Source organism: Dipodomys spectabilis, unplaced genomic scaffold, assembly GCF_019054845.1.
Source record: "Dipodomys spectabilis isolate Male_0828 unplaced genomic scaffold, ASM1905484v1 ptg000297l, whole genome shotgun sequence".
Lineage (NCBI taxonomy): Eukaryota > Metazoa > Chordata > Mammalia > Rodentia > Heteromyidae > Dipodomys > Dipodomys spectabilis.
The window spans coordinates 16132643-16153366 of record NW_024870974.1 but is presented as its reverse complement, the minus strand read 5'-3'; the positions used below and the strand labels follow the sequence as shown (position 1 = coordinate 16153366).

The following is a 20724-nucleotide window of genomic DNA, read 5'->3' as shown; positions in this document are numbered from 1 at the left end:
CATGCAAGGATGAGGCATTTCCTTACCTCTGCAGGAACTAGCTCATTTGGTCTCCAAGGGCCTGATGCGGGAGTAGGTGGGAACCCCAGTCCTGGGGGTGCGGCTCCTGGGAACCAGGAGGCTGGCCTCAGAGGCTCTGCAGCCACGATGGTGATCTCCGGGCGCCTGAAGGACAGACGCTCCAGTGAGATTTTTTGCTTTTGCAGGTTATTACCAAGTTATTGTCTATTAGAAAATGTCCAAAGACTCAGGGAGACACCCACTACACAATAAGGCAGTGGGAACTACCACAGTCATAGAAATAAGTTTTCTGGCCTAGATGGTCTAATAGTGCAACCAGGTAGGCTTTAAGGGACCCAACAGTGGCCATTCCCCATTGCCATGGCTGTTTCCAAAGAGCTGAAGATGGAGCCTGAGCACATTGAACTCTGCTAGATTAATTAAGGCCCATAGTTTCTTTATTCCAGGGGTCCACTGTTGTCTAGCATATAGCAAATGTGTGTCCAATGATGGGAAAATATACTGGTCAATGGAATGGTGTAATTTTCTGTTAATATGAAGTACATACTGAATCTATCCATCCGTCATCTTATCTGTGTGTCCATTAGTCCTTTCATTTACTATGAAGCTACTCTCTCCTCCTTCCTTCTTCCCAATCAACTATCCACCATTCATCAATTCAGCCACCTAGCTAGCCTGCTGTCTCTTTTCCATTTTCTTTTTCTTCTGATCAATTTTCTATACTGTCATCATCTACTTATCTAGGCTACATTTATTAAGGACCTCTGAGGTACAAAGCATTTCTGAGAGGCAGTTAAAATGCTTTATCTGTAGCAGTTGTTTAATAAGCACTTTAAAAAATTGAGTTCGACAAATAATTACTCAAAAGATCACCTTTCAGAGCCGGGCGCTGGTGGCTCACGCCTGTAATCCTAGCTACTCAGGAGGCTGAGATCTGAGGATCCCGGTTCAAAGCCAGCCCGGGCAGGAGAGACTGTGAGACCGTGAGACTCCTATCTCCAGTAAACCACCAGAAAACTGGAAGTGGCACTGTAGCTCAAGTGGTAGAGCGCTCGCCTTGAGCTGAAGAGCTAAGGGACAACGCCCAGGCCCAGAGTTCAAGCCCCATGACCGACAAAAAAAAAAAAAGATCACCTTTCAGGGCTATCTTGTTTCTCTCAAGCAAAATATTTCTCCTTAAACTTACAGATTAATGCAGGAAATGTATTGATGAAGCAGGATGAAGGTAAGTACTTCTTGTGAAAGAGAAATATTTAACTTGCCAACTGATGACACACTTTTTTTTTGTCGGTCATGGGCTTAAACTCTGGGCCTTGGCATTGTCCCTTAGCTCTTCAGCTCAAGGCTAATGCTCTACTACTTGAGCCACAGAACCACTTCTGGCTTTTTCTGCTTATGTGATGCTGAGGAATTGAACCCAGGGCCTCATGCATGCAAGGCAAGCAATCTACCACTGAGCCACCTTCCCAGCGGACACACTTTTTTTTTTTTTTTGTCGGTCGTGGGGCTTGAACTCTAGGCCTGGGCGCTGTCCCTCAGCTCTTCAGCTCAAGGCGAGCGCTCTACCACTTGAGCTACAGCGCCACTTCTGGTTTTCTGGTGGTTTAATGGAGATAGGAGTCTCACGGTCTTTCCTGCTCGGGCTGGCTTTGAACCGCTATCCTCAGATCTCAGCCTCCTGAGTAGCTAGGATTACAGGCGTGAGCCACCAGCGCCCGGCTCCAGCAGACACACCTTTATCTCAATAAAATTAGCAGCATATATATATGTTCCCTCTATTATAAATAAAACCATACCTTCTATCTCGATGAAGTTCACTCTGAATAGAAGTTCGAGAAGCTATAGAAGAAAGAATAAACAAAAGTTAACTTATACTAAACATCATGGAATATATGAATTTTAACATCTCTCATCAGAAAAATAACTCAAAACTTTTTATATGGCACAAATTATAATTATGTGCTAAAATTGCATAAGAAAACACAGATTTCAGAAACTCCCCAAAGCACGTTCTGTAGTTCTGAAAATAGTTTGAGAAATGAACAGAGAAAAGAAGATAGCTATTAAGTACATTACACTATTAAATAGAGATTGTATGATGGGAACATTAGGATAATGACAAAAAATAATAATGGGAAGAAAAATACCCTAAGCTATGTCTAACTTGTCTGGAGTTTTATAATCTTTTCATTTTATCATATTATACTTTATTATTATCTTTAAATAGTTGCATGAAGGGGTTTCAATTCAGCATGTCAACTTATGTGTATAATGCATCTTGATCAGCGTCACTCCTTCCATCATTCTCCTGATTTTATAATCTTTAAGTAGTCTTAATAATTAAATAATAAATGTAAAAGGTGTTCAAATTACTTAAATGTATTTTAAGGCATTGTTATATATTAAGTACTGATTTGGCCCTAAAGTCTCAATCTCAGAGAGCTAAATAGTTTAACTTCCTCCCCTAAATTTTCCTTTATAAAGCAAATCAAGACTTAATCATACAAGATGGAACATATGTCATATATTGGATCATTTTGTAATATAGAACGTTGTCTTTATCCTTCTGACAGTACTGAGTGTGAACTCAGGCTTTCTACTTGTTCTAGGCAGGTACATACGTGACCACTGAACTAAGCCTCCAGTTTTCTGTTGTACCCTGGTAATATTTTAGATAGGCTCTTCCTTCCTGCCCCTGTGTTCCTTGGAGTGCAATCTTCCTATTTTAGGCTTTCTGTCATAGCTACGATGATAGGGAGGCATAACAGTACCCTGGCTACCCTCAAACTGTGATCTCCCCAATCTGTTTCCCAGCCAGCTAGGGGGTATAGGCATGAGACACTGGAGCACCTGAATTTGCTCTCTGTCTCTCTCTTTCAATACCTCATTCTAAAGAGGCCTTTCAGGAGGGAAACATAGTCACATATTATACTATAAAGATTTGTGCAAAGGGAGAACTGGTTTCAGTTATAAATTGTTTCACCCGTTGCTTTCTTCACTTCATTATTCATTTTTTTCAGTGTTTCTGAGTTGAAAAGACTGGAAGCATGGATATTTTCTTTCTTCTATTTTTCAGCCTCTCCCTGAACAAGGAGGCTGCCATAGCTGAATGAGGTAGAGCTGAAGGTAGGAATAAAAGGTGGGAATGAAATTTGGGGTGGGATGGAGCTGTGCCATCTAACCTGTCCTGAGCTAGCAAAGCAAACCTTTGACCCGTGGATCTTGGCACAGAAGATGCTCTTATTCCCTAGCATCAACTGGTTTGACTGAATGTTACCTTCTTACCAAGAGCTACACCTAAATGAGGTACATTTCATCTACTGGAATATAAGAGGACAGAGGATAGTGCCATGCATGTGGCAACTGATTGGTAGGAAGGTCTTCATTAAGTCCGAGGCTCGCCCAATAGGTTGTGGTAATATGCTACAAATCACATTACATCAATTACTAAAGCTGGGACCAGCTTTATGTTAGTTATTGGCTTCATGGTATTGTCACAAACATACCTCTTCCACGGGTCATTTTGTCGTGTACTATTCATGAGTGCTAAAGGAGAAAAAGAAGGGGTTATAGAAGGGGAAAGGGAGAAGAAAGAGTGAACCCCACTGCCTCTCTCTACAAGGACATTAGGAGCAGGACTGTCTTGCTGACACTGTTTTTCCCCACTCTGCATTCTTAGAAAAGAGAAGTTGATGAACCACAGACTCAGAGGGCAAAGAAATACATGCTACAACAATATCTGTACAGACTGGATCACTCACACATACAATCAGAGTCCAAAAATCTGCCTCTGGTGCAAAGAAAAAAAAAATCTAAAAACCATCTGGCAAAATCAACTTACTACTTCAGTAGAGAGTGTCTGTGAAGAGAGTGCTATTTTATAAGCACGTGACAGAGTTCCTGACTTCTGGTATATATAATCAGTATTTGCTACATTTTCTTAAAGCTAGGTACAGTGGCACCCGCCTCCATCTTAAGTTACATGAGAGGCCAAGACTAGGAAGATCATGCTTCCAAGACAACTTAGGCAGATTCCATCTTAAAAGACGGGATGCAGGTATGGTAGCATGTACTTCTCATCCCAGCTTCTACAGGAAGCCTAAAATAGGTGGATTTCAGTCCAGATGTGCACCAAGGCAGGAATCAAGACCCTATCTTAAAAATAACCAATTAAAATTGGGCTGATAGTCTGGCTGATGGTCTTGAATTCAAACCCTATTATCTCTCACACACAAACACACACACACACACACACACACACACACACACACACACACACACACACACACAGAGTCAGTGAATGAAGAATATGAAATTTCAGATTTATCTAATTAAGATTTGTAAACAAAACAAAAAAACTATAGCGAAATACTTAGGGAATACAACAATTAATTTTAGTCATGATTCTGGTTGGAACTAGAATGATGTAAGAATTTGAAATGCACCCCGTTGCAGATCCTTGCTTTGAAAAAGTAATGAAGTCTGGTGCCAGTGGCTCATGCCTGTAATCCTAGCTACTCAGAAGGCTGAGATCTGAGGCTGAAATTGTGATTCAAAGCCAGCTTGGGCAGGAAAGTCTGTGAGATTCTTACTTCCAGTTAACCACCAGAAAACCAGAAGTGATAGAGCACTGTTCTTGAGGGGAAAAAGCTCAGGGACAGTGCCCAGGCCCTGAGTTCAAGCCCCACAACCAAAATAAAATAAAATAAAATAAAGTAAAATAAATGAAGTCATTGGGCACTGGTGGCTCACACATACAATCCTAACTGTTCAGGAGGCTGAGATCTGAGAACCAAAGCCAGTCTGGAAAGACAAATTTTGGAGACTTTTATCTTCAAATAATGAGGGAGAAGCCAGAAATGGAGGCATGGCTCATCTGGTAGAGTGCCAGCTGTAAGTAAAAAAGCTGTGTAAAAACTTGAGACTCGAGGACTGGAGCTCAAGCCCCAGTACCAACACAAAACGAAAAAGGAAAAACCAAACCAAACCAAAACAAACACTTACACCAGGAGGTAAAGGCAGGCACAAAGTACAAAGAACCTATATCCCTTTGAGCCTATTTTTATAGGCATTTATTTAGCTTATATAATATTGTGAATAGAGCTCATAAAAGAAAAGAAGAGGGCTTACTATTTTTTAAGCTTACCAGATGTTCCTAATTGTAGAAAATGGCTATATAAAATTATATCTGACCACAAAACTAATTCCATAGCAAATTTTGTTTTAAAAGTGTCATTATATATAAAAAAGATGTGACTCTGAACAACTGGCTTATCAACAAATGGACACTGAAAAACTAGCTGTTTGTCTGAACTGCTTTATTACTTCAGGTTAGGATAAGGTGCAAATGTGAAGTTATTCATAGAGTCAACAAATACAATTGCTTGCTAAAAATCTAAGTCACCATCTAAAATTACAACAGAGAAAAAACAGAGGAGAACAAAACAAACTTACATCTTTTGATCACTGCTCTGATGGATGACAAAGGTCCTTGGCTAGAAAAAGAATGAAAGAAAACAAATTACACAGTCATCAGTCCTTTGAAGGAGAGTTATTCATAAAGCTGGCTCTTCTCTGGGACCCAGTATGGTGCCAAGCAACAAGTTAGATACACCAGTTACAGGCTTACACTCTTAACAAAACAGAATAATAAAAAATTTAAATTTAACCGGGCGCCGGTGGCTCATGCCTGTAATCCTAGCTACTCAGGAGGCTAAGATCTGAGGATCACTGTTCAAAGCCAGCCTGGGCAGGAAAGTCCGTGAGACTCTTATCTCCAATAAAACCACTGGAAAACTGGAAGTGGCGCTGTGGCTTAAGCAGTGGGCCCCAAGCCCCATGACCAGAAAAATAAATAAATAAATAAATTAGCTGGGCGCTGGTGGCTCATGCTTGTAATCCTAGCTACTCAGGAGGCTGCGATCTGAGGATCACAGTTCAAAGTCAGCCAGGGGAAAGAAAGTCCTTGAGATTCTTATCTCCAATAAACCACTCAAGTGGTAAAGAGCTAGCCTTGAGCTGTAGAGGTAAGGGACAGTGCCCAGGCCCAGAGTTTAAACCCCACAACTGACAATAAAAAATAAAAATAATTGCCTTTCATATTGAACTGTTTTATGGGAAATGAGAAGACTGATGAGGAATATCTGGTCTGTGAATAAAATTTTGCCTTAAAATTGCTTTCACAGAAATTGATATCTCACATGTCCCTTGAGACCTGCATATCATGTGTTATAGTATGACACAGAGTACAGAAGAGCTTATTTTTCACACTTAACATCATCCTGCTTGACGGTGAAGTTTCTGTCTCCTCATCCAGATCTATATATACTGTCTGAGTAGTCAATTTCATCTAAGGATCAACACATTTATTTCAGATTAGACTTTAAATATTAACCAACTTCCAATGAAGCAATTGGCTTGCTCTGAGTTCTCTCCAGTGATTCTCATTTTACCCCTTATTGTGGGATGTTGAACAAATTACAATAGCTTCCGAGTGTTGATTCATTGGTTAAGACTCTCTAGATACAAAAGTTTATGAAGTTACATCAAGGGGAAGGAGTTTTGCTTTCTGTTTTGTCTTTATTCAAACCAACTGCACTAATTGCTTTTAAAAACATTTAGAAAAAAAGATACAACCTTGAAAGTGTAATGAAATGGTTTAGGGAAAAAATTTAATACTTTTTAGAATGTTCTTTAAATTTTTACTTTTTTTTTTGCACAGTACTGACGTTTGAACTCAGTTTTTCACCATTGGTTGGTGGCTGCTTTATCAATTGAGCCATGCCTCCAGCCCAGCATTTTAACCATATAGGCCAGATATAAAGAATAATAAGAAAGAAAAAAACATAGCTAACTTGAAATGAGAGAATGCAAACTATCTTCTTACAGTCCTAAATTTCTGAGAAGCTCCATAGTTTAAGAATAAAGGCTTATAAAGAAAAATAGCTGGGGCTGGGAAGGTGACTCGGGGTAGAGCACTTGCCTTGCATGTCTGAGGCCCTGGGTTCGGGTTCGATTCCTCAGCACCACATAAGAAAAAAGAAAAAGCCAGAAGTGGCATCGTGGCTCAAGTGGTAGAGCACTAGCCTTGAGCTGAAGAGCTGAGGGACAGCGCCCAGGCCCAGAGTTCAGGCCTCACGACTGGACGACCCCCCCCCCCCCAAAAAAAGAAAAACAGCTGAGAGGGATAACAGGAAGCCAATGACTCATACATGCTAAGCATATATCCTCCCATTGAGCTACAACCTTCAACTCCAGAGTGCCTTTTGCTAAAGTTATAAGCCATAACAAAACTACAAAGAATTTACAGAACTGATTTTGTAAGTCTTTAGAGGAAAATTATTGAGGGCTAAGATAACTTATCTTCTCATCACCGTAGATAGACCAATTGTGGTCATTAAGATGGATAATACAACCCTGAATTCCATCGGAGAGTTTTCTATCTCATCTTTTTTGAGGAGAAGCAAATTATAATAATAATATTAAAAAACCCAACCCAAACAAAAATCTTACTATTTAAGTTACATTAATACTCTACATAGGTTTTGGTGTATGTGTGTGCCATAGTGGGAATTGAACTTGGGGCCTAGGTGCTGTTGCTTAGCCTTTTTGCTGAAGGCTAGCATTTTACCACTTGAGCTATAGCTCCACTTCTGACTTTTTTTTGGTGGTTAACTGGAGATAGTTTCACAGACTTTCCTGCCCAGACTGGCTTTAACTGTGATCGTCAGATTCAGCCTCTTGAGTAGCTAGGATTACAGATGTGAGCTTCTGATGCATGGCTGCCTACAAGCTTTGGTGATACGTTTTTATTCTCACTGAAAACATGGCTCTTTGGACTGTTACATTACCCTTCCCTGGATGCTTTTCACAATACAGTCATGGATCAGTGGCTCTGTAGATTAGTTTTCCATTTCCTTAAGTCTATTAAAAAAGAAATCCCATAAAAGTTCAAAGATTTCAGATGAGACTTTCAACTATGTTACTTAGAACTCCAGCACATTTAAAATTAGAATTATATTGCCATGTCTGTCTCAGTTCTTCAAGATTTTTTCTCTTTATTCGTGTCTTGACTCCCTAATTAGACTTCAAGCTTCTCAAGAATAATGTCTTCTACTATGTTTCCAGTGCAGTTCACTCAACTAAATCATATGCTTGTTGTCCTAATGTGAACCCAATCCTACACATGCACAGAAATAAATATAACTTACATGGTACCAGTGACACTACCTACAAACTAATTAATAAGCAAATCCTCAGGAATAACCTTGCTGCTAGTTTCATCTTGTTGGCCTCAATTCTCAGTTACATCTTTTTTGGGGGTCGATCGTGGGGCTTGAACTTTGGGCCTGGATGCTGTCCCTCAGCTCTTCGGCTCAAGGCTAGCACTCTACCACTTGAGCCACTGCGCCACTTTTGATTTCCTGATGATTAATTGGAGATAAGCATCTCATGGACGTTCCTGCCTAGGCTGGCTTTGAACCATGATCCACAGATCTCAGCCTCCAGAGTAGCTAGGATTACAGGTATGAGCCACTGGCACCTGGCCCCAGTTAGATCTTGTTTATACAAATCTTGCCAAAAGTGTCTGTATCTAATGTTTAAATGGGGTATGTTGGTATACACCTGTAATCTAGGCATTAAAGAGAGGGAGGTAAGAGGATGGTTCAAGGAAAACTCCAGCTACATGGAATTCAAGACCAGTATGAGCTACATAGAGCCCTGTCTTAGAAAACAAAAGACTGGGGATAGAGCTCAATAGTAGAGTACTTGCCTAACAGGCACGAGACCCCAGAATCTATCCCCAGCACCAGAGACATACACAGAAAGGTATTTTTCATTAAAACAAATTCAGTTTGAAGAACATCTGGAACTCAATGTAGACCAACCATAGATAGAAAACTGTCAAGATGGGCCTTAGTATGAGATGGTGCTTTAGACTACAACACTTAATTTGGCAATAGATACCAAAACTTAAATGTCCCTTCATAGAATTTCAGAGGTAATTTGTCTATTCAGTTATTTCATTGTCTGCTATACTGGAACCAAATTAAGTGTTGTGTTGGAGTCTAATGTTCACATTCTATGTCATAAAATATATCATACGTAAGAAAGAAACATCTTCAAAACAATGGTCTCACCCATCACTGTGCTTAACAATGATTTCAGCATATGGTAAGTTCTTAAAAAGAAAAGGAAAAAAAGAGGAAGGAAAGAGAACCTATATTCTTCCCTAAATACTGTCATCTTTGTTTAAAAACTACATGAAATGGGGTGATACCATCATCTGGACACTTCCTGTGGAATTCAGACAGGATACTGGCAGGGGACAGCACCTGGCAAGAGAAACTGACACAGAAACTTGGTGGGAATTCAAGAGTCATCTGATCACACTAAAGAAGGGAAAACTAAAGGCAAATGTTTTCCAATTGAGAGTCTATATTGAAAGACCTAACATTCGTGAAACAAGAAACAAACACCAAGAATGAAAACTACTACAACATACAAGTTCTCATCAAAATATGCAATCTATTCTCCTCTAGTTCTTATTATGGAAAAGACAGGCATGGCCTGCAGATGGCAATAGTGTTACCTCCTACAGTGTCAGTACCTTTTCATTTTGCAGTGCTGGAGTTTGAATTAGGGCCTCACACATGTTAGGCACGGCATCTGCCACTTGAGCCGTGCACACCTTCAGTCCTTCCTGGGAGTGCTTTCTGGTGTCAATCCTAAGAAAAGATTTTAACTATACAATTTCTAGCTTTAAGTTACCTTTTTATTCCCTGAGTGCATAAACACTTTTTAAGCAAGTCCAGATTAACTCATTTCCTTTGGAGATACTGAAAATCAAAGCAAGATTCATATAAATACTTATTTGGTTAACGGATTATTCCAATTTGGGGGCATATAAAGGATATAGGAGAAGAAAGGAAGAAGGATGAAAGGAAGAAATGAGCAACAGACTCCATATACCATCTGGTCAATTTATTAAAGTAAAAGTGAGAGAATTAATTATTTAATGGTGTTGCAATTAATGCAGACAAATATATCAGGCCTCCACTGGGCAGCATTCTAGCTCACTCTGGATCACTCAGTATTGAACTAGAAGTGAGAGCTGTATAGCATGAGTCTGTGGTGACTACTGATAATGTGGCCAAAAGGAAAAAAAAAAAAATCAGTAACAAATCCCAGAATTCTAGAAGCAGCTGACATTGGAAACGGCCCACCACAAAATATGTTACAAACAAGGGCCTGTGTGCGTGCCTGAGGACACGTGGCAAGATGCCTTAACTTCATCATGTGATGCTGCCAGATGAGAACAAAGTCATCTCAGCTAACCAATGTGCTATCCTCCTCTTAGAAACACTTACCATCAGTAAAAAGCAAGGGAGAGACCCATAGGTTTAGTAGAAAGACAGCAACAGAAGAAAAAAGGTTAGAAGCACATTTCTCCATTCTTTATGAGATGAAAATAAAACTGCCACAGGGGATGAGAGCCTGTCATCTTTTTTAGTGCAAAAGCAAATGCATATTTCAAGCATCTGAAAATGGATCAACATATTAGTAGATAATTCCAAAGGCTTAGGAAGAAATTAGGTCAGTCTGAAGCCCAAATTTCATATGAAATACGAAAGCCAATAGTTTCCCCCCAAAAGGGATAAATTTAAATGTTATTAATTTAAAGTACAAAAATTGTTTAAGATACAGTAAGATGGCACAGTGGTGTATATCTGTAATCTCAGCACTTGGGAGGCTGAGAAAGGAGGATTACCAGCTCTAGGCTAACCTGGTTTACTCAGAGACTCCGTCTCAATAAACAAAACAATATCTAACCCACACACACAACAAAAAACGTTTTAAAAACAGCTTGTTTGTTTCTGAGACATAGTCTGGTATTTTGCTCAGGCTGATCTGGCACTTGTAGGCTCACAGAATTCTCTTACCTTCCTCTCCCAAGTAACTAGACTAGAAGTATACCTGCCTACCTGGTCTGGCTTAAAAATTGTTAATGTGTCATTACCTGACTCATGTAATTGTAATCCTTCTGTATTATCACCTTTATAATAACAGTAAATTAATTAACAAAAATTGTTAATGTGAATGCTCTGGCCACTCATTTCTTAGTTTGTCCACTTGATTAAAAGTCTTAGATCAGGGCTGGGAAGGTGGCTCAGTGGTAGAGCGCTTGCCTTGCATGCATGAGGCCCTGGGTTCGATTCCTCAGCACCACATAAGAAAAAAGAAAAAAGCCGGAAGTGGCGCTGTGGCTCAAGTGGTAGAGCGCTAGCCTTGAGTTGAAGAGCTGAGGGACAGCGCCCAGGCCCAGAGCTCAGGCCCCACGACCCGACCCCCCCCCCCCCAAAAAAGTCTTAGATCAAGCAGGGCGCCGGTGGCTCACACTTGTAATCCTAGCTACTCAGGAGGCTGAGATCTGAGGATCACAGTTCAAAGCCAGCCCAGGCAGGAAAGTCTGTGAGACCCTTATCTCCAATAAACCACTAGAAAACCGGAAGTAGCGCTGTGGCTCAAGCTGTAGAGCTCTCTCCTTGAGCTGAAGAGTGCAGGGACAGCGCCCAAGCCCAGAGTTCAAGCCCCACCAACGACAGAAAAAAAAAAAAGTCTTAGATCAAGTAAACCCTTCTCTCTTTTACTAAATATTCAGTGATGTCTAAACTAGAATAAATAAGCTTGATTGAATTAGCTGAGAAAATAACAACAGGATACTACATATACACAAAACAGCAAAACCTAGTCCATGTACTTATGTGAACTAAGGGCTTTAAGAAACTTTATTTTACTAATAAAAACAAATACATTTGTAAAAACTCACTGCACCAGACCCTTCAAAACCAAGCAGTTCTTAAAGCAGAGGAGTAGGCCAGGAATGTAAAGGAAACATGGAAAAAGGCTGAGTTCATTCTGACAACACAAGTTTTGTTCTCCTCTGGGAACTGCAACTGCAACTCCTGCAGTGTGTAGGCACAAAGCTTTTCTGCAAATATTTAGAAATGTCTCCATTACACAAGCTGGGCTAGCAGCCCTCCTTCCAGCTAGTTTCTGTTTATTGCAAAGCCATTGGAAAACTTTTCCATGGAATACCAAGAACACATTTGGTAACAAAAGGATATTAAAGTCAAATTAGGATTATCAACAGGAGTTTGAACTCAGAACTTGGTGCTTGCTCAGCTGAGCCACACCCAAGCCCAACTTTTTTTTTTTCTGATTCTACTGGAGATGGGCTCTTGAGGACTTTCTAGTCTGGCTGGTCTGGAACCTCAGTCCTCCAGTTTTTAACTCAATAAGAAGCTAGGATTTCTTTTCTTTTCTTTTCCTTCCTTCCTTCCTTTCTTTTTTTGGCCTGTCCTGAGGCTTGAACTCAGGGCCTGGGCAGTGTCCCTGAGTTTCTTTTGCTAGCACTCTACCACTTGAGCCACAGCGCCACTTCTGGCCTTTTCTGTTCATGTGGTACTGAGGAATCGAACCCAGGGTTTCATGCATGCGAAGCAAGCACACTCTGCCACTAAGCCACATTCCCAACCCTTCCTGATTCTTTTGGAAATGAGAACTTTTCAGCTTGGGCTGGACTAGAACGTCAGTCCTCCAGTTTTGTTTTGTTTTTTTTGGGTCCGGTCATGAGGCCTAAACTCTGGGCCTGGGCGCTGACCCTCAGCTCTTCAGCTCAAGGTTAGCGCTCTACCGCTTGAGCCAAAGCACCATTTCCGGCTTTTTCTGTTTATGTGGTGCTGAGGAATCAAACCCAGGGCCTCATGCATGCAAGGCAAGCACTCTACCATTGAGCCACCTTCCCAGCCCAGTCCTCCAGTTTTTAACTCAATAAGAAGCTAGAATTTCCCACAAGGAACAGTTTTGAAGAGCCAGAGGCTCACATCTGTAATCCTAGCTACGCAGGAGCAGGAAGCCGAGATCTGAGGATTGCAGTTCAAAGCCAGCCCCGGCAGGAAAGTCCCTGAGATTCTTATCTCCAATAAACCACCAGGAAACTGGAAGTGGCACTGATGCTGAAGTGGTATAGTACTAGCCTTGAGCTGAAGAGCTCAGGGACAGCGCCCAGGCCCAGAGTTCAAGCTCCACGACAGACAAAAAAAAAAAAAGGTTTTGAAGAATGAGATTGGATTTCTGAGGACCTCTTACTTGGAGCTTCTCTTTAGAACCTACTAGAGAAACCACTCAGAAAGAGATGGTGATGAACTTCAGGCTCTGCCTGGATATCCCCTAGCAGCCTCCCTGGGCCAAGGATAGCATTATCTAAAGGAAACAGGTTTTGCAGTTGAGGGATGTGTGTCCTGAGTACACACACAATTCTACTCTGAAGCCTTAGCGACAATCAATACTTCCCTTCTATTCTTTTTTTTTTTGTCAGTGATGAGGCCTGAACTCTAGGCCTGGGCGCTGTCCCTTAGCTCTTCAGCTCAAGGCTAGCGCTCTACCACTTGAGCCATAGCACCACTTCCGGCTTTTTCTGCTTATGTGGTGCTGAGGAATAGAACCCAGGGCCTCATGCATGCAAGGCAAGCACTCTACCACCACTGAGCCACCTTCCCAGCCCCCCTTCTATTTCCTTTATTCTCTAAATGACCAAAGAAGGAGGACACAGAGAGTCCTTCTTGGTATGTGGCTCTTATTGTACTGCAGTTACAAGTGTCATACAGGAATGCTATCTGTGTCTCTGGAGAGGTAATCTACCACTGGGACAAGATCAGAAGTGGCAAAATCTTGTCACCAGGGCAGACATAAAGGCTCTGACTGGTTATGTAAAGAGGATTCTAATCCACAAGTTAGCTCCCAGTGCTGAAAATGCCCTGCTGGTTACCAGACCAGATATCTGGTTAGGGAAAGGCTTTTATCATAGAATAAGATAGGGTCGGATGAAGAGTGTAATGGGATAGGAGGTAACTAGGCTACTGAACGGTGTGTGTGTGTGTGTGTGTGTGTGTGTGTTACTGAATGGTGTGTGTGTGTGTGTGTGATGTGTATGTTAAATAGAAGATAAGAGTCTGTGTTGGTCCTGAGGATCTGGGCACTATTCATCAGCTTTTACGATCAAGGCTAGGGTATCTACCACTTGAGCCACAGCTTTTTGATGATTAATTGGAGATAAGAGTTTCACAGACTTTCTTGGCCCACCTGGCTTCAAACCACAATCCTCAGACTCAGCCTCTTGAGTAGCAAGGAATATAGTATATGAGTCACTAGTTCCTGGTTTTGTTTGCTTTTGTTTTTGAACACGAGTTGTTTCCAATTAAGAGTCTTCCAGGAATCAGTATGCTTTTGTGGTTTCTAGTCTAACCAATAGCCAACATTAAAAATAAAGTCAGTAAGGGAAATATTTAACTAAAAATGTAAAGTCTGATGGCACAAGGACATTTACTAGTTGTAGTAAAACCATCACAGGAGGACAGAGAGAGGACCATGGATGTGAGTCAGCTCCCTCAGCTAAGGTGCTTCAATACAGATTTGCAGATCTGTATAAATAACCACTTCTAAATTATTCTGCAGAGAGGTGAAGGACAAATGTAAAATACAACCCATGGGAAAGTGAGGAAAGAGTCAGGAGGAAGGAATTTAAAGGCCAGGAGTTCCATGCTCTCCCTGGGCTGCTGAGACATGGGTGGTCACACACACGCCCAAGCTGAGGAAAAGGGATCAATCCAAACCCAGCTGTTCTTCCACACCTAACTGCTGTGTGCTGATGGTTTAATTTGAAGCAGCCTACAGAAGCCCCTGCACTAAGTACCATGGCAGGGGCAGGTCTCTGAGAGAGCTTTCCAATTTACCCAGCTGATACCCAACATAAATGCTTCATTTGCATTGCCATCCCACTAGGGGGAGATGCAAATGTCGTATTTCTTAAAAACACAATAAAACTGTACAACGTACATATTTCTCTGGAGGATGACATGAAACATTAAATCCTTTTGTTCTTCCATTGCCAAAGGACTTCCCTTCCCCACGAAGCCTATATACAGTTTAATTTTTCACCTTGTTTACAGCGTTACAGATGCTACAGAAAAAGTAATGTTTCTCTTATAGCTTACAAAACATAATGCCAGAGAGTAATTGCACCCAGGCTATAGTTTATAGAAGTACAGGAATCAAAGCATATGGCTGAGAAGTGCTACAGCATGATCACAGATGAACTAAGCCCAGCAGAGCAGGGCATTTTAATACATATATAGAGAAAAGGACAAAAACAAAACTCAAGCGACATCTTTTGCTTTTTAGTTATTCTATTTAGAACTATATATATAAAATGCTCAACATCTTTATCAACTAACAACAGGACACCAAAGCAAAGAACCAAGACCCTGTGATTCTTACCCAGGAAGTGCTTGCTCTGACTGCAACACCATCTTGATTGGAACACAGCTCTTGATTTTGAATAAACTGAGCTAGATGCTACACTCTGCAGGCTGGGTTTGAGTCCCTCTCTGAGTGGGGATGGGTCACTTCAGGTCACATTATGGGGAAGGAGAGGCCTCATAATGTGTCCTATAATGGTGTCTGCCAGGCACTGGTGACTCACCCCTGTAATCCTAGCTACTCAGGAGGCTAAGATCTGAGGATTGCAGTACAAAGCCAGCCAGGGCGAAGAAAGTCTGTGAGCCTCTTATCTCCAATTAACTGCCAGAAAACTGGAAGTGGCACTGTGGCTCAAGTGGTAGAGCGCTAGCCTTGAGCTGAAGAGCTCAAGAGGGACAGTACCCAGGCCCAGAGTTTGAGCCACATGACAGACAAAAAAAGAAAAAGAACAAAAAAAGAAAAAGAAAGGTTATGATGGGTTACTTGTGTAACACTGCAGCAAAAGGAAATAAAAATCCCCAGAATGAGAAGAGCTTCTGTAAGCAGTAACAGGGGAGCAGGACTGAACATCGAGATGAAACAGGAATGTTTTCTGAACATTTTTCACTATTCCCTCCTCATAATCTTCTGCTTTCAGAAATGAACATTTCAGAGCTGGATCCCAGTGGCTCATGCCTATAAGTCCTCGGTGTTTGAGACGCTGAGATCAGGAAGACAGTGGTTGGAGGCCAGTCCAGGCAGGAAGTTTCTGTGAGACTCCTTCACAACTCATAGCTAGGTACAGGGGCACTCGCCTATCATCCCAACTATAGGTCATAATTAGGAGGTCCCTGGTCCAGGCTGGTCTGAGCAGGAATGTGAGACTTTATTTGAAAGATGACTAAGGCAAAAGGGTCGGGAGCATGGCTCAAGTGGTATAATACCTGCCTAGCAAGCATGAAGCCCTGAGGTCAAACTCTGCCAAAACAGAACTTACTATAGAAAAAAAATATAGTGAGTAACATGTCATCTTTTGTCATCTAGTCTGTTTTCTTTTCTAAAAAAAAATTTTATTGTTTTTCTGTTTTTCTTTTTTGTCAGTTCTGGGGCTTGAACTCAGGGCATGGGTGCTATTCCTGAGAATTTTTGCTCAAGTCCGGCACCATACCACTTTGAGCCACAGCACCATGTGCGGTTTTCTGGTGGTTAATTGGAGAGAAGAGTCTCATGGACTTTCCTTGTACAGACTGGCTTTCCTTGTGCAACCCTCAGATCTCAGCCTCCTGCATAGTGAGGCTTACAAGCGTAAAGCACCAGGGCCCAACCTGCTCCCCATTTTTAACAACTCTGCTGTTTTGCTGTGAGCCCAGACACAGACCATATGCAAACAAATGGGCATGGCTGAGTTCCTACAAAACCGATTCATAAACAGCTGGCAGGTTTGACTTGCCCATCTGACGACCTCTGCTTTGTATAAATGGTATCCTCCTGTTCCTGTCCTTATACAACTTGGTTATTTGTCATCTCAAACTATGTTTCTGAGATTTATCTGTTATCACACATAACTGTAGCTCCTTTATCCAAATAGTGCTACTCTGGGCTGACAAAAGACTCTTTGCTTGGCCAAACATAGTCAGGCACCTTGGCCCATCTGTGCACTTCTTTGTAAAATCTCATTTGAACAAAGGCCAAGTTACCTTAGCCAGAAGTCTCCATCCTCCATACCCAATCAACTGCCATTTCTGTGTGGTCAGGTCCTTCACCCTCCACTATCTCCATTCCATCCTCTCATTAGGTCACTTGGCCTGGCTTTGGCAAGAATCCTGTTAGGGTCCTACACTCATCCTTACTGTTGTACCAAATGACACAGTCTCAGACATACTTGACCCAGCCAGGCTAGAGATTTCTGACATGGCAACAAATGATCATGCTTGCATCTTCCTCCTCTTCCTCTTCACAGGCCTTTTCCCCCTTTTCTTACTTCTCCCCACTTCCTCTCTCATCCTCCTATCTCTCCTTCCCCTTCCCATCTCTCCCTCCTTCTTTCTGGGAATTGAACCCATGGCTTCATGCATGTTAGGCAAGTGCTTTACCACTGAGTTACATCTCAGCCAGCACATCTTTCACTGACAAAGTAAGAAAAAATATATTTTCTTAGCCGGCATTGATGGCTCATGCCTGTAATCCTAGCTACTCAGGAGACTAAGATGATCTGAGGGTCTCAGTTCAAAGCCAGCCCAGGCAGAAAAGTCAGGGAGACTCTTATCTCAAATAAACTACTCAGAAAGAGCTGGAAGTGGCATTGTGGCTCAAGGGGCAGAGAGCTAGGCTTGAGCACAAAGAGGCTTAGGGACACAGCCCAGGCCCAGAGTTCAAGCCTCAGGATTGAAGCAAATAAGCAAAAAACTTTTCTTGCATCATAAAGACATTCTAACACATTTCTTCAAAATGTTTCAGTTTTGCTTACTTTCATGTCTTAAGATTCTTACATCATAAAACAAACTCCATGTTGATTGAGTGAGTGCGTGAGTGTGTGAGTGTGTGTGTGTGTGTGTGTGTGTGTGTGTGTGTGTTTGGCAGGTGGTCTGCTATTTGAGCCAAGACTATAGCCCATACTTTGGTTATTTTGAGATAGGATCTCACTTTCTGCCCAGACTGCCCTGGATCTTCATTCTCCTGTTTGTGTTTCCTACTGTGGCTGGGATGAAAGCCAATGTCTACTTTTTTCTGTTGAAAGGGGAGCCTCAAAACTTTTTTGATTGGGCTGGCCTAGACTTGAGATCCTCTGAATCTCAGTCTTCTGTGTAGCTTGGATGACAGGTATATGCCATTGTACTCAGCTATTGGTTGACATGGGGTCTGTGAACTTTTTGCTTGGTCTGGCTTGGTCCCAATCTCTAACTCCCAAGTAGTAGTCCAAAAGCCTAGACTCCATGTGGATTTTTAAAAACCTGGATATGCAAGGAAAGGGATGACAATGTTTAATCTGGCTTCTGTAACCCCTCTGTACATCAACTTTACAATAATAAAAAATTAAAAACATAAAAAACCTGGATAACCAAATGCTCTAGTACAATCTTTTGCCATTTTTTTCTACAGATCTACCATCTCTATCTAGTCAGTTGAGATAGAACCACGTTTTTCCTGTTTGCTGATTCTCTATTCTATTCCAATCACCAACTTCTCTGCTTAGTGATATAACACTGTTTTGTGTGTGTGTGTGTGTGTGTGTGTGTGTGTGTGTGTGTGTGTGCGCGCGCGCACGCGCACATCGCGTGCCCATGCACACGCTGCTCCTGGGGCTTGAACTCAGGGCCTATGCACAATTCCCCAAGCTTTTTTTTTTTTTTTTTTGGGTCGGTCCTGGGGCTTGAACTCTGGGCCTGGGCGCTGTCCCTCAGCTCTTCAGCTCAAGGCGAGCGCTCTACCACTTGAGCTACAGCGCCACTTCCGGTTTTCTGGTGGTTTATTGGAGATAGGAGTCTCACGGTCTCTCCTGCCCGGGCTGGCTTTGAACTGCGATCCTCAGATCTCAGCCTCCTGAGTAGCTAGGATTACAGGCGTGAGCCACCAGCGCCCGGCTTCCCCAAGCTTCTTTGGCTCAAGGTTAGCACTCTACTATTTGAACCACAGCACCAACTCTGGTTTTTTCTGAGCAGTCTCATGGACTTCCCTGCCTGGGCTGGATTCAAACTATAATCCTCAAAGCTCAGCTGCCTGAGTAGCTAGATTATAGGCGTGAGCCATCAGTGCTGTAACACTGTCTTAATTACGTACAACATCTCACCTCATTCTTGATCTTCAAAATTACCTTGTTTATTTTCACTCATCCTTATACATGTTAGAATCAACTGTGTTGAGTTTTCACTTTCTGATTTTTGTGATTTTTTTTAAAAATCCAATTTTAGTGAATTTTATCTATCAGTATCAAAGAGGATTATGGTAGGTAGTTTCAAAAAGGCGTTAGGGAGACCAAAACTTAAATTACAAAACTTAAATTAACACTGTATACTTGAGCTGAAGCAGCTACTCTGTAAGTCACTGAGTTCTATTACTCAAAAGTGGAAGGGTGGTAAAAAAGAGCTCCTAATGTGTGTTTATGGGATAGGATTCCATGTTCTATTTTCCTTAGCTCCTGTTTCCCACTAATTCACTTCCCAACTGCTATTCCATGACACTTCTTTTTTCCTAGATATTATGTCTGGGAAAGAAAGTTACAAATTCAAATTCAAATCTGATGCTGAGTATAGCTCCCACCTGGAGTTTTAGAATACATTTGAATGTATCACAGAGTTTTGAGTAGATCACTGGAAGTCTCTCATTTTGTTTCAGACAGCAATTCACAGGCTCCTTCTGGTATTAGAACATTCTGCTACCAACCCTCCTGGCACCCCTCACCCAGAGCCTCATGCTTGCTAAGCATACACATTCATCTCCTGACATACCAATGATGCACAGAAGAGCATTCTGTGGGACAGCCATCTGCACAACAGTGTACCACACTAATAAGGCTGAGACATGAATTTAGATATTTCTGACATCCACCATAGTCAGTAATAGGCAAAAAAAAAAAAAAAAAAATCCAAAAAACAGCAACAAAAAAAACCCCCAAGTAATCAAAGGTACCCTTCTTGCCTCTAAAAGCTGCATAAACAGTAACTTTTCAGCTTGGGGCTCTGTGTTGCTCTATACATGGTAAAACTGTCCTTCACCTTGACATCCCAGCATGGACAGAAACAAGCAGATGTACTCAATGCATCCACTGCTCACTGTGAAAGCTAGAGGCTGTCTGGCCTTGCAAACAAATACAAACATGAGAAACGCATTTTCCTTCTTGCTGGGCTTTGAGCCTGTCATTCTTGCTGCTGAGTGGCCTGAGGAGAACCAAAAAGCTAACAAAGTATGTGACTTTTGTTTATGGGTTTCTGTATCTTGCTCGGTTGATGCAGCAGGTATTAATCTGATTGATGCACAGCTGGCGGGGGGGGGGGGGGGGTCCTCCCTAAGGATGGCAGAAGAATAGATCACTGCCAATCTTGCCAGACACCCTAGAGAGAAAACAATGATTTTTTGCAAAGAAATATTTTTTTCTTTCTTACAGGGCATTGCTCCTTGCTGCTATTGGTGAAAACAGGCTCAGTGTTCTACCCAATCTGCAGGGAGAAAATATTGACACTTCTCTTTCTCTCCTTCAGTATAGTTGGCACTCCTTTATTCAATATTATTTATGTACTTATTTGCTTGGATTTCTTTTCAGGGGTAGGGGGAAGTAGTGGAGTTTGAGCTCAGGGACTGAGCTTTGTTAGGCAGGTGTTCTACCACTTGAGCCATTCTTTGTTCCCCCTGTCTCTTTGCTTTAGTTATTTCACAAATAGCATCTACAAACCACACTTCAATTGGTGG

The 20724-nt window shown here is 41.8% G+C and overlaps 1 protein-coding gene across 2 annotated transcripts in view; it reads right to left on the bottom strand.

Annotated features, from left to right (window-relative positions):
- The window catches only part of Sh3d19 (SH3 domain containing 19), a 122203-nt gene that overhangs the window by 46118 nt on the left and 55361 nt on the right, over positions 1 to 20724 (bottom strand). Inside the window, exons 2-5 of one of the 2 annotated variants that reach the window (XM_042701761.1) lie at positions 5476 to 5516; positions 3528 to 3567; positions 1818 to 1860; positions 27 to 165 (exon numbers count right to left, since the gene is read on the bottom strand). In XM_042701761.1, coding sequence (XP_042557695.1) covers positions 27 to 165; positions 1818 to 1860; positions 3528 to 3543 — 198 coding nt within the window. In that variant the 5' untranslated portion in view covers positions 3544 to 3567; positions 5476 to 5516. The remainder of the gene's footprint in view (positions 1 to 26; positions 166 to 1817; positions 1861 to 3527; positions 3568 to 5475; positions 5517 to 20724) is intronic. The other variant, XM_042701762.1, reaches the window with a different exon arrangement.